The sequence below is a fragment of the Oryctolagus cuniculus genome, chromosome 5 (assembly GCF_964237555.1).
Source record: "Oryctolagus cuniculus chromosome 5, mOryCun1.1, whole genome shotgun sequence".
Classification (NCBI taxonomy): Eukaryota; Metazoa; Chordata; class Mammalia; order Lagomorpha; family Leporidae; genus Oryctolagus; species Oryctolagus cuniculus.
This window is the reverse complement of record NC_091436.1, coordinates 3,263,300-3,277,455: the sequence shown is the minus strand read 5'-3', so window position 1 is coordinate 3,277,455 and position 14,156 is coordinate 3,263,300. Positions and strand designations below refer to the sequence as shown.

The following is a 14,156-nucleotide window of genomic DNA, read 5'->3' as shown; positions in this document are numbered from 1 at the left end:
GGGGATAAACATAATGGTGTTTAATTTTTCTGTTTTCTCACGAAACAGCCAAACTGTGTGCATATTTCTAAAGTTAGATGACTTCAACTAGTAGTCATAACAAGTAAATTGATTCAGTGATGTCATGTAAAAGCATTCGAATTATAAAAAACAATGTGGCAGAAAGAAATGACTTGGAGGAAAATCAACAAAAGAACATGCTAATGAAGCTATAAAACATCATTTTTTAATGAAATGTGAAAATTTGATTTATTGGTATCTACCAAATAGATGTCCACTTCTTTTGGTAAACACTTGCTCTCACCTTCCTTTCCACATGCAATTCAAAGATCACTTTATCCATAAAACTTCATTGTAATGGGAACACTTCAACTCACAACCAGTTAAATTTTAGAAATACTTTTTAAGATTAAAAACATTTACGCTCACTGTAATTCCCCTTCGGAAACACTAGATGGCACTGGATAGTAAATAAATTCTACGCAGATGGGCATGATTGGGTCCCACATTCCTCTGGAACTTGAAATATGAATAACTAGCTTCCTTTCCATAATTCTTAAAAATAAACCCACTGGAGTGCATCATGCAATTGAAAACATTCATAACTATGGAAATCTAAATACAAAGATTGCAATATTTTAAAGCTATCTTTCATTATTTATATAAAGAGAACAGATTTCATATATTCCATATATACAATTATAAGCCCATAATTTGTTATCCCTCCTTTTATTCTTTTAATTTCTGTGATACTGTACTTTTAATTTACCTTACAGCCATGGGCTTAGTCCTCCACTTAATGAATTCAACAAGCAGAAGGCAGAAAGACCATTGTATGTGGCATTTTGCTTTATAAAGTTCAACCCACGAAATATCTATTGTAGAAACTTCATTACAGCTCTCCCTTCATTGTAGACTAAACCAATCACAAACAAAAAGTGACCTTTTCCAATTTACTTCATTTATTCATTGAATTAAACTTCCTGATTAACTTTACGGCACCTGCTTTCCTTTGGTCTGCACTTTCCAGGAACAAAGGACAATTTGGATTTTTGTAAAGCTGATTTAACAGGGCTTTTCTTTCAATAGCTGTGTCTACCACCCTTGTAATTTTCTTGGAATTACATAATGAATTTCACAATCATATTTTATGCTTAATTTTTAGTGCATTAACTATTTAGTTTGCTTTCTATTTTCCGCCTACCTTTCCATGTTTTCTTTAAATTTTCCCTTTCTGGTAATGGGACTATCATCTGTGAATTCTACTAGCAAATTTAAATTATAATTTTCATATCAATTTCAAAATTAACTTACAAGAAAAATAAATAATTACTTTTTAGGTGCAAAGTGTTATGATCCCAGGGTGGCTGTTTGGTGTAGTATTTAAGATGCTGCTTGGGATGCCTATATCCCATCTTGGAGGGCTGGGTTAAGGTCCCGGCTCCACTTCCTGTTCCAGCTTCCTGCTAATGTGACCCCTGGAAAGCAGCCGGTAATGGCTCAAGCACTTGGGCCCCTGTCACTCATAAGGGAGGCCCAGTTGAGTTATTGGTTTTTGGCTTTAACTTCGCCCAGCCTCAGTTGTGGACACTGGAAATGAGCCATCAGTTGGGAGAGCTCGCTCTCTCTCTCTCTCTCTCGCTCTGTGATTTCTAAATAAAAATTATTTAAAATTTTATAATGCTTCTCATCTTTACTCTCTTTTACATATTTATTTGAAAAGCAGTTAGAGAACAGAGAGAGAGTGATCTTTCAATTGCTGGTTCACTCTCCAAACGGCTGTAACAACCCGAGCTGGCCCTGGCTGATGGCAGGAGCCAAAACTCAGTCTGGTTCTCCCACGTGAGAGGCAGGGACCGAGCACTTGAGTTATCACCTGGAACCACGTAGGGTGCACATCAGCTGGAGTTTAAGTGGAACCAGGACTCACCCCCAGGCACTCCAAAATGAGATGTGGCGTTTTAAACACTGCACTGAATGTTCGTCCTTTTCCTTATCACTTGATGTTAGTTTATACAGCCTGAAAATTTTTATCTCAGTGTGTTTGAGTTGTGTTATTATACTTTTGTTGCTAAAGTATGTAATTTTTGTCTTGAAAATTGAATTATTTAAGAAAGACTTACTGGCTATAATTTTAAAAAGTCCACTTTTAAGGAGATTGATAATTATTTATGTATAAAACAAAGAATGTAAGAAAATATGCAGTATCAATTTTTACTTGTAAAAAAAGCTTTATTTTATTTTGTATGGTTAGCTTACATATCAAAAGTATAGAGCTTCTTTGCAAGAAACACAGATTAGATAATTTGATCAACACTCTTGAAAATTAAGCAAGTTGTGGTACAGTGGGTGACACTGCTGCCTGTGACACTGGCATCCCGGGTGAGTACCAGTTTGAGCTCTAGTCCTCCACTTGCAAACCAGCTCCCTGCTAAGTGCCTGGGAAGACAGCAGGTGACGGCCCAGACACTTGGCTTCCTGCCACCCACAGGGAGACCTGGATGGAATATGTGACTCCTGGCGTTAGCCTGGCTCAGCCCTACCCACTGTAGCCATGTAGGGGGTGAACCAGCAGTTGGAAGATTCCTTTCTTGGTCTCTGTCTCTTTCTCTTTCTCTAACTCCGTCTCTCAAAAAATCATTTTTGGAAAAGTTTTAAATTACTTAAAGCTTGAATAGAGTAAATGTTACAAATAATTTATAATACATTTTGCACTGGGAAGAATGGGAACAATTCACAGAAAATCTAAAAGGAAATAAAGGGCCCCTGTGAGGTAACTGAATCCCACAGCTGACTTCTTCATGAGGGCATCAACGGCATCCTGGACAACTCCCAGGGTGAATATATGACTGCAGACAAAACTCAAACCTTTCTACGTGGGAAGCGCCACAAGAAACTTTGCACAGGGCCCAGGAAGACAACAGGCTACTTTCTCATCTGAGGCTGAAGGAAAAGCCACTTAGTCCCACCAAGGGACTGCAAGAAAAACCAAGTGAAATCTGGTCATTTGCAACAAAATGGAGGAATCTGGAAAACATCATGCTGAGTGAACAAAGCCAGTCCCAAAGGGACAAATACCATATATTCTCCCTGATCAGCGACAACTAACTGAGCACCAAAAAGGAAACCTGTTGAAGTGAAATGGACACTTTGAGAAACAGTGACTTGATCAGCTCTTGTCCTGACAGTTGAGGTACAACATAATACTTTATCCATTTTATTATGTTTTTGGTTCTAGTACCATTGGTTGAACTCTGTAATTAACACACAATTATTCTTAGGTGTTTAAATTAACTGAAAAGTGATCCCTGTTAAATATAAGAGTGGGAATAAGAGAGGGAGGAGATGTACAATTTGGGACATGCTCAATCGGACTTGCCCCAAACGGTGGAGTTAGAATCGTGCCAGGGGATTTCAATTCAATCCCATCAAGGTGGCATGTACCAATGCCATCTCACTAGTCCAAGTGATCAATTTCTGTTCACAATTGATCACACTGATAGGTCTAAGAGTCAAAGGGATCACACAAACAAGAATAGTGTCTGCAAATACTAGCTGACAGAATCAAAAAGGGAGAGAACGATCCAACATGGGAAGTGGGATACACAGCAGACTCATAGAATGGCAGATGTCCTAAACAGCACTCTGGCTTCAGAATCAGCCCTTAAGGCATGTGGATCCGGCTGAAAAGCCCATGAGAGTACTCTAGGCATGGAAAGCCAAGACACTCTGGGGAAAAAAAAAGAAAGAAAAGAAAAGAAAAGAAAACAAACCCTAAATACAAGATCTCTGTGAGTAAGACCCCACCAGAAAGAACGGGCCATCAAAGAAGGAGGTACCTCTCTCTGAAGGGAGGAGAGAACGTCTACTTTGACTATGACCTTGTCTAAATAAGATTGAATTCGGCAAATTCAAAAGGTTTCCATACTTGGCAACTCATGACAAGAGCCTAGGGTGATTACTGATGCCATAAACAAGAGTGTCAATTTGTTAAGTCAACAACAGGAGTCACTGTGCACTTACTCCTCATGTAGGATCTCTGTCCTTAATGTGTTGTTCATTGTGAATTAATGCTATAACTAGTACTGAAACAGTATTTTACACTTTGTGTTTCTGTGTGGGTGCAAACTGATGAAATCTTTACTTAATATATACTAAATTGATCTTCTGTATATAAAGAGAATTGAAAATGAATCTTGATGTGAATGGAATGGGAGAGGGAGCAGCAGATGGGAGTGTTGTGGTTGGGAGGGAAGTTATGGGGGGGGGAGCCACTGTAATCCAAAAGTTGTACTTTGGAAATTTATATTTATTAAATAAAGGTTAAAAAAAAAGAAAGACCAAGTGATGTTGAAATTAGTACTGGAGGGAAAATAAAACTCTCATCTGAGGGCGGATTTGAAACTTGAATCAGACAAAGGTACTTTCAAGAAAATGGGCAAAAGACACACTCAGACAACAAAAATGGGGAGTGCTTCCTATCAGCACACGCTTTAAAGATGATCCCAAAGCAAAGAGCTGAGATGCAGGAAGAAATGTGGAGCAAAGGAGGTGGAAAGAAATGCCTGAGTGAACCCGACTTCAGCAAGGGCTTGCCACGCCCAGAAGTCCCTGGGCGGAGGGAACAGGAAGGGCCCACTTACTTCGGTGCAAAGAGTGCATGCTGGGAAAATACAGGAACAAGCAGAGTAATTACTGCCCAAGCATTATCCTCCCTTCATGACGTTGTATTCTAGTGAGAGACTCAGTAACTCTACCCCCGGGCTTTCAAAACCTGAAAAAATCACATAGAAATGACGAACTTGTGCTGTCTTCAGTTGTAGGCCCCTGTAGAAAGGGGACAGGATTTCCTGGAGGAAGCCCCAGCCCAGAGTGCTGAAATAAATCCAACACAAAAGACTCGGCCAAGAGATGCTGTTTGTAATGCAGGGAAATGCAAACCGAAGCCAACAAGTGTGTAAGCTGCAAGAGGTCAGGCCTAAATGTTGTCACATCAGAAAAACTCCTGACTGTGAACAACCCCAAATAGAAACACAGTAAAAACGAGTTACAGCATCTATTTCTGATATGGGTGTTAAGTCAACTGTAATGTAAGAGTTTTTTCTTTTTAAGAGCTTAAATTTTCTTATCTGGAGCACCAAAGTCTAAATTTAGATACTTACATTATTGCACTCTCCAAGGAAATACAGTGCAAACCCATCAGCTTTCGTGGCTGCCGAAGAAAGAAAAAGGGAAGTCACCGATCTCAGTGAAAGAACAGAACACATGAATTTTCAATAATCAGAAGACACAAATCAGATTCAGAATATAAATATCTTTTGAATGGATTTGTGAAAATGATCAATGTCCATGCAGTTAATAAGGTAATTCATGGTTTTTTTTCAATAACATACTTAGGATATTTTCATGTATTTTTCATCAATGACTGCAATTTTTAAGATTTAACATCCTCAAGTGCATCTAGCAATCAACATAATGCATAAGAATGTCTATGTTAAGCTTCAAATATTAAAGTTTGAGAATATTTCTTAAATTAGAGAACTGTATTTAATTTTTAAGGTGTTAAGAAATACCAGAAATGATATTCAAAACACTTCAACAAAAAAGAATCATGTATACATTCACCTGTCTCCTAAAGTGAGCCCGATGTGTCTGATCTGATACCGTTTCAGGAGTCTCTGAATTAACAGCATTACTCGTAGGGGTACTGCCTGAATATAAACTGCTGTGTAGCTCCTTTTCACCTGTGTGCTTTGGGTAAGATATTTAGCTTCTCTATTCCATGGCCTCCTCATTAGCAAAACAGTGACAATAATAGAAACCACTTCATAAGTTTGTAATAAAAGAAGTGATTTAATACACAATATGCATGTGAAAGTACCTACCACGTGGTTTAGAACATAATAAATGTTATCACTATCCTATAACAGGAATATTTTTATTCTCAAATAAAAAGTTAAAAGATACAATTATCATAGTGGGTATTTTTAAAAAAATCATGTGCTAATAAGAAAAGTGCATCCTTCTAAAAACCTATTTTCTGATATAAGCTGCCTCATTCTATTCACAATACCAGCCATTTCTTACATAGAATATGAAGTTTTTAATCTACTAAATAAATTTAAAATACTTATTCTCTCCTAAGAATCAACTGTTTTATTTAGAAACCTGTGATTTGATTCAATAAAAATATTTTCTACTCAAAACTAGGTGTTAGAAGATAATAGTATATTCCTTTATACACCAGGCAGATATTTGCTTGAAATTAAACAATTTAGGAATTTTTAGGTTTGACTAATTCTGGTAGTTTCATCACAAAATATTTTCATTTCAAACTCAGTCCAACCATAGAAGGAAACAAGTGAATTCCACCTGTCTCTTAGTAAGCTAACTATTTTTTCCACTTACTTCACAATGGAGTACAAGAATCTTTGGTAGACACTTCTGTGAGGAATGCCAACACTCCTTACCTATCTTAATGATGCTGCTCAACTCGTAGAGTAGCAGCTGGTTATCTCCCCCCGTGTCCAGCCGTTGTTCTATGTAGCTGTTCAGTTCATACACAACCCCTTGCATGTTAGTATCTTGGTACTTTGAATAAAAAATAACAAAAAAATAAATGACAGAGCTAAATAGTATACAACAAACAGCATTGCTTTGTAAGATATACGATTAATATATGACTTCATATACCAGCTGCTTTTAGAGCATGATTAAAATATAATCATCTATTATATAAAACAGAATGACAATTGCTATGATTTATTTCAAATTATTATACTAAATGTTAACATTATAATTTTGTCTCTGACGTTTCATATGTAATGTAGTAGGCTACTGAGTTAGCACAGAGAGTACAGAGTGTGCAAGGGTGGGAAGGGTAATACACTGGGAAGTCAGCCCCAGGCACTGCACCTGCTCCAGGCTTCTCTGCTCTCACTCATAGCTCAGTACCTAAACAGGAGAGGGAGCCTGCACCGCACCCACCATTTCCACTGCCGCTGTCCCACAGGAAGGCCCCCTGACTAGGCGACAACAGCAGCTGAATAGGCAGCCCCCAGTCCCCAGCCCGTCTCAGGACAAGCTGTGCTGTCTCTTCTCTAAAGTCATGAAACAGACGCTTCTGGCTAATTTCTATAAAGTTTGCCTGAGTAAACTGATCCTCCAAACAACAAACACTGTAAACGTGCAAAACAAAATATAATGCCATAACTCCTGGGCTTAAATTACTCCTGGGCTTCCCCCGCTGCATGTGGGATTGTACACAACTCCCCAAGGATGGCCCGCCACACCCCACAAAATGTGGTCATCTCCCAACCTGAAAGCTTCATTCCTTACCTCCCAGTCCCCTCTGCCTCACTGTCGCAACCCCAGCCACCTTTCTCTCAAGTATCTTTCACCCCTTGTTCCTGAACACAGTTCTCAATAAATATTTGTGGAATAAATTTAAAAAAATGAACCAGTCAATCTTTCAACAAAAATGCACCAAACATCCTGACGATGTACTACAGCAAGCACTCTTCTAAGCAGTAGAGATCCTGTAGCAGTGAACAAAATTAAATTATGTTCAAGAATCTTCCACGGGATTCCAAGATGGTAGAACAGGGAAAGAGAATAATGTTCTACACTAGGAGAAAATAGTAAAAGTAATAATAATAAAAAAAAATAAAATAAAGAGGAAGTACATTCTCAAAGGAGAGTTAGAAAACTGCAGTGGAAATTCTATGGAAGGAAGAGCGACACAGGAGATGTGTGCAGAAGCTGCAGATGTGCATGGACATAACGCATGATCCGGCAGCTGAGAGCTGGAGAATGCATGAGATCAGACTGTCACAGCCCATTCCACTGGTGTTACAGCTGGATGGAGAGCCTGGCCTGGAGCCCTAAGGGGGTTAACACAGTGTACCTGCTAATACAGTGAAAAGAAGGGGCATATTTCTCTTTCCTTATCCCCAGCCCAGTGGTGTCTGGAAACTGGCTGACAGAGGGTGCCTGCCATTTTGGACATAAGGAGCAGCTTCAGTAGCACTTGTGTGTGTGCCCAGCAACTGGCGGGGACAAGAGGCCATCTTGTCAGCAGTAGTGGTGGCAGCAGCTGGGGTGCCTGCAGCTGTCAACAGGTGGGGAGAAGGACCACTGTGACATCAGTACCCACTGCAGAGGCTCATGTGTGTGTCGGTGAAGGTGCGATTATGCCAACAGAGGTGGTCATACCCTTCTTTCTGCTAATAACAGGAAATCTCTCACACTCAACTTGGGTGTCACCCTGGAGACTTGCCCCGTGTTAGAGCACTGACCAGAGCTCCCAGTCCACACCCATAACACACCACAGGTACTGACTGGAAGGACAGACACTCCTCTAAGACACAGAGGCACAGTTCAAAGATAAAAGACTTCAGAGGGAAAACCCAACAACCATTTACACAAATGTCTACAAATAAATGCATAAATTCAAGAAACAAGAAGGAAAACAAGATGACCTCCCAAAAGGAACACAACAGCACTTCAATATTAGAATTCAAAGACAAAAATATTAATTAAATGAATGAAACTGAATTAAAGATTAATGACAGGATCATTCAGAAGCAATGAGAAGCAAATTAATGAGTTAAATAAATTCATAAATGACATGGATGAAAAATATTACCTTGACATTGAGCTTTTGAAGAAATATCAAGGTAAAATGTTAGAATTGAAGAATTCAGTGTCAAATAAACAGTACAGTGGAAAGCCTTAACAACCCACTTGGTGAGGCAGAAGAAAGAATACCCAAGCTAGAAGATAAATCTTTGGAAATTTTTTAGTCACACCAAAAAAAGAAAAAAAAGGAAGAAAAAGAAGCAGAAGCAGAAGAAGAAGAAATTGGAGAAATTAAAAACAGTGTTGGAGATTTATGGCATACTATCAAATGACCCAACACATACAGGTCTTAGGAGTTCCTGAAGGTGTGGAAAGGCACAACAGATTAGAAGGTCTAGGTAAAACAACTACAGAAAACTTCCCTAATTTGTAGAAAGAAAGGGATGTCCAAGTACATGAGGCACATAGAAATCCTAACAGACATGACCTGAAAAGATCTTCCGCTTAACACATTGTAGCCAAGCTTCCCACAGTAAACCATAAAGAAAAGATCCTAAAAAGTACAGGAGAGAAATGTCAGATTACTTTCAGAGAATTTCCAATTAGACTCACAGCTGACTTATCATCAGAAACCCTACAGGCTAGGAAACAATGCAGATATGTATTGCAAGTCTTAAAAAAAAAAAAAAACAACTGTCAAGCCAGAATACTGTAACCTGCAAAGCTCTCACTTATGAATGATGGTGAAATAAACCTTCCATAACAAACAGAAGTTGAAAGAATTTGTCACCACTTGTCCAGAATTACAATATGCTTAAGGAAGTATTACACAGAGAAACACAGAAAGACAGTTATTATGAAAGAATATGAAGGCAGCAAATCTCCCAGTAAAAATACAAAGCAAATCCAAAGCAAATAATAGGGATATTTATGGAAAAATGACAGGGCCAAGCCATTTTTTTTCTATTTTTTTATTTATTTGAGAGACAGAGTTACAGACAGTGAGAGGGAGAGACAGAGAGGACTTCCCTCCACTGGTTCACTCCCCGAATGGCCACAACAGTCTCAGCTGAGCCAATCTGAAACCAGAGGCCAAGAGCTTCTTCTGGGTCTCCCAAGCGGGTGCAGGGGCCCAAGCACTTGGATCATCTTACACTGCTTTCCCAGGCCACAGCAGAGTTGGATCAGAAGAGGAGCAGCAGGGACTAGAACCAGCACCCATATGGGATGCTGGCGCTGCAGGCGGAGGATTAACCTACTGTGCCATGGTGCTGGCCCAGGCCAGGCCATTATTTATTAATAGTAACCTTGAATGTAAATGGCCTAAACTCTCCAATTAAAAGATACAGGCTGGCTGAAAGGATTTTAAAAAAAAAGGGCCATCAATTTGTTGCCTACAAGAAACACCTCATCAACAAAGATGCAGGCAGACTGAGAGTGAAAAGATGAAAACAAATTCCACGCTAATGGAAAGCAAACATGAGCAGGCATAGCCAATGCTAATAGCAGACAAAACAGACTTTAACAGAAAAGCTGTTAAACCAGACAAAGCAGAGCACTATGCAATGATTAAGGGATCATTTCAACAGGAAGATGTGACTATAATAAATGTATATGCATAGCTGGGGTGCCTGGCTATTTAAAAGAAATGTTAATGGATTTAAAGGGAAACACATACTCTAATACAATGATAATGAGTGACTTCAACATCCACTTTCCTCAATGGACAGATCAACTAGACAGAAAAGTCAACAAAGAAACAACAGAGCTAATCTACACTATGGACCAAATGGACCTAACTGTTATCTACAGAACCTTTCATTACACAGTTGCAAACCATACATTCCTTTTATCAGTTCATGGAACTTTCCCTAGGATAGAACATAAAGCAAGTCTCAGCAAATTTAAAAAAAAATTGAAAGCCTATTATGCAAGTTTTCTGAGTGAAATGGAATGAAACTGGTAATTAAAAACTCAAGAATCCCCAGAACATATGGAAACACATGGAGACTGAACAACATGCTCCTGAATGAAGAGTGTGTCATAGAAGAAATCAAAATAGAAATAAAAAAATTTCTGGAAATGAATGAAGATGACAATATATCAAAACTTATGGGATACAGCAAAAGAAGTGTTAAGAAGGAAGTTTATATCAATGGGTACCTACATCAAGAAATTGGAAAGACTCCAAATAAATGAACTATCATTGCATCCAAGACCCAGAAAACTAATAGGAAAACCAAATTTGGTAGGAGAAAAGAAATAATTAAAATTAGAGAATGAACAAAATTGTAGCCAAAGATATAAGAGATCAGTGAAACAAAGAGCTGACAGGGATATGGGAACTGCTGCCATTCAACAGGGTTTCCTGATTCAAAGGAAAGACACGATGTTGGTGTGGCTGGGCCCAGTGGCAACACTGAATATCCTGAGAAAATGTGGGTGCTGGTACTACAGTGGACAGAACTGAAGCTGCAACCTGATTTGACAGCAGAGATCTTCATCATAGACTACCTGATCATGGTGTCCCTAGAAGCAAACAGTGAAGCCTACAAAAGTATTGGGGTTTGATAGTTTAAGAAGTAAACTTCTGGCATAAGCACACATAAGTCTGACTTGTTTAGAAAAGAAAGTCAGAAAACCTCTATGGATGCCTAGATGTGAGCAAAGTTAATGAAGAAGGGTCTTGATTCACAGCACAGATTATCCCCTACCTTCCCACAAAAGGGCTGCAGCTGTCTCCCTGGTAACTGCACATGGGGGCAGAGCTCTCCACGCACAATGATTCTCGAGAGACCCTAGCAGCATGGGGTACACCAGACAGAGGGCTTATGCTGATAAGGTGATCAGAGTTTTGGCTCAGGTCCATCTCCTAACCGAGCCCACTCATTTCTCAAACATACCTGGTGGAAACCACAGTTTTAGAACATACTTCTCAGACAGACATGCTGAGAAAACTGGCAGAGTCCCTGTGAAGAGGGATCTCCAAATAGGAAAGTGGACTTGCAGAAATCTGATGGAAGACCTTCCCAGACAGGGATTAAAAAAATACTAGAGGTATAAAAAAGAATATGGCCAAAGAGCAGCAAGCTAGAAATCAGCCCAGCCATGACTTTTTATTTTTTAAATCTTTTTTTAGTTATTTATTTGAGAGGTAGAGTTACAGACATAGATATAAAGACAGAGTAAGGTCGTCCATCTGTTGGTTCACTCCCCAAATGGCTGCAATGGCCAAAGCTGAGCCAATTCAAAGCCAGGAGCCAGGAGCTTCTTCTGTGTCTCCCACGTGGGTGCAGGGGCCCAAGCTCTTGGGCCATCTTCCTCTGCTTTTCCCAGGCCTTAGCAGAGAAATGAACTGGAAGAGGAGCAGCCAGGACATGAACTAGGGCCCATATGAGATGCTAGTGCTACAGGCCGAGGCTTAGCCCACTACACCACAATGCCAGCTCCACTGTAGTACCAGCACCCACATTTTCTCAGGATATTCAGTGTTGCCACTGGGCCCAGCCACACCAACATCGTGTCTTTCCTTTGAATCAGGAAACCCTGTTGAATGGCAGCAGTTCCCATATCCCTGTCAGCTCTTTGTTTCTATGCTTCATCACTGCCTGCTACTATTAGTTTCCTCCCTATTGCTGCCACTCAAATCTCTTCTGAACAGAGCGAACTTTAGCTCTCAGGTGTGTCTGGCCTCACATCCACTGCTTTCCTGGGCTTTGCTATGCGTATATGAGATTTGATATCCCCTAACTTAGCCTCGTGGACCTCACCAACTTGGCTGCACACACAGCCATGGTGAATCACTGCCTCCACACCACTCAGATGCAGTTGTTGACTTCCCATTGCTAAAGTTTTACCCCGTTAGCAGCCATGACTTCCGAGCTATGTTCTAGCTCCGGATTCTTTCCAAGTTCAGTTCTTAGACAAGTAGTGTTAGGATTGTTAGAATTTTCATGGAAATCATTAATAGCCAAGATTCAGATGCCTCTAACACATGGCAGCATTGTGTAGTGTCACAGGTGTTTATTTTATCAACTATGCACAAGATCCTATCAGAGTGTTTTCCAAGTTTTGAAGGACTCCAGATAAAATTTTCTACTCTAACATAACCCCGCTTTAATCAGAACCACTAGTTCTGTAACCCCTCCCCCAACAAGCTTATCTGAAAAGGATTCTAATGCACAGCAATGGTGAGTCATGAGACAGACTTAGTTACAAAAGCAGACACTGAACCCCAGATGCAGCCATGCGAAAGCTCTCATACTTATAAACCTACTCCAGACACGTCTTCTATGTGAACCAACACGTTCTTTGAAGAGCTCTTCATGCTGGGGTGGGGGTACGGGAAGGAGCCCTGGGTAGGTTAGGACGGGGCTCCTGTCCCTATGCAGCTGGCATACTGACTTCTTCTCTCCCCATGCAGTTCTAAGAACAGGAGCTTTAACAGTGACCCTGTGTGTGCTCAGATCAGTCCCCAGCTGGTATCTGTCACTGTAGGGCAGGGAACAGGATGTCATGATAACTGAGAACATGGAGACATTCTGGGGTATGGACAATTTATCATGAAGCTTCACTTCACATGTCTGGGCTGTCATTTTTTCATTTGTTTAACAAGAAGGATGGATCATATTATCTTTAAAATACTTTTCAAAACTAACTTTCTATGATAATTTATGACCAAGGTTTTAAATTATTTTGTTGATAGGCTTCAAATTCTAATCTTTAACCTAAAAAAATATGTTAGCACATCCTGTTTCCTTTGGTTGCTGATTATAATTGTATAAATATTATCACAGCAAAATATTTTACTATGATTATTATTCTGTTTATATAACATTAACTCTCAAGTTAGGGGCATATCTACGTACTCAGTGAATCATTCAAACAATCATATAGTATAAAAATTGCAATGACTTTCAAACATGAAATAACAGGGATAATTAATATCTGGTTGTTAGCCTTAGGATTATTTTGTTACTCATCAGTACTGCTATGACAGGAAAGGCAGAGCAACAAACGAAGATCACTGTCAAACAGTACACTTCTCAGCTGCTCTTTTTTCCCAAATAAAACTCTTCTTTAAGGAATACAAACTTTATGCATTTCATAAGTACAAGCAGAGGAATATAGTGATTCTTAACACCATATCCACCCTCCCACCCACACTTCCAGCCCTCCTTCTCCTCCCTCTCCCATTCCTAGTCCCATTCTCCACTCCAATTTGCATGAAAAAGACCCCAAAAAACGAAAACAAAAAACAAACTGTTCCTCAACAGTTGAGACAAGGCTGTTCAAAGTCATTGCTTATACAAGTTCACTTCTCATTTTTATAAACTTAATTAACGTTGGAGAAGGACCCAAGAAATACATCTTTTGTGAGCACTTAGACATAATTATAATACAACACTTTGAGGACAGAGGTCCTGCATGGGAAGTTAGTGGACAGTGACTCCTATTGTTAATTTAAGAGTTAATACTCTTATGTATGATGTCAGTGATCACCCGAGGCTCTTGACATGAGCTGCCAAGGCCATGGAAGGCTTTTGAATCCAAAACTCCATCAGTATTTAGACAAG

General features: G+C 39.6%; 1 protein-coding gene across 12 annotated transcripts in view; it reads right to left on the bottom strand.

The window, feature by feature from the left end:
- The window catches only part of PDE10A (phosphodiesterase 10A), a 631,241-nt gene that overhangs the window by 104,580 nt on the left and 512,505 nt on the right, over positions 1-14,156 (bottom strand). For all 12 annotated transcript variants that reach the window (XM_070073294.1, XM_051855147.2, XM_002714982.5 and 9 more), the window contains 2 exons: positions 6,471-6,591; positions 5,163-5,212 (listed from right to left, as the gene is read on the bottom strand). In XM_070073294.1, coding sequence (XP_069929395.1) covers positions 5,163-5,212; positions 6,471-6,591 — 171 coding nt within the window. The remainder of the gene's footprint in view (positions 1-5,162; positions 5,213-6,470; positions 6,592-14,156) is intronic.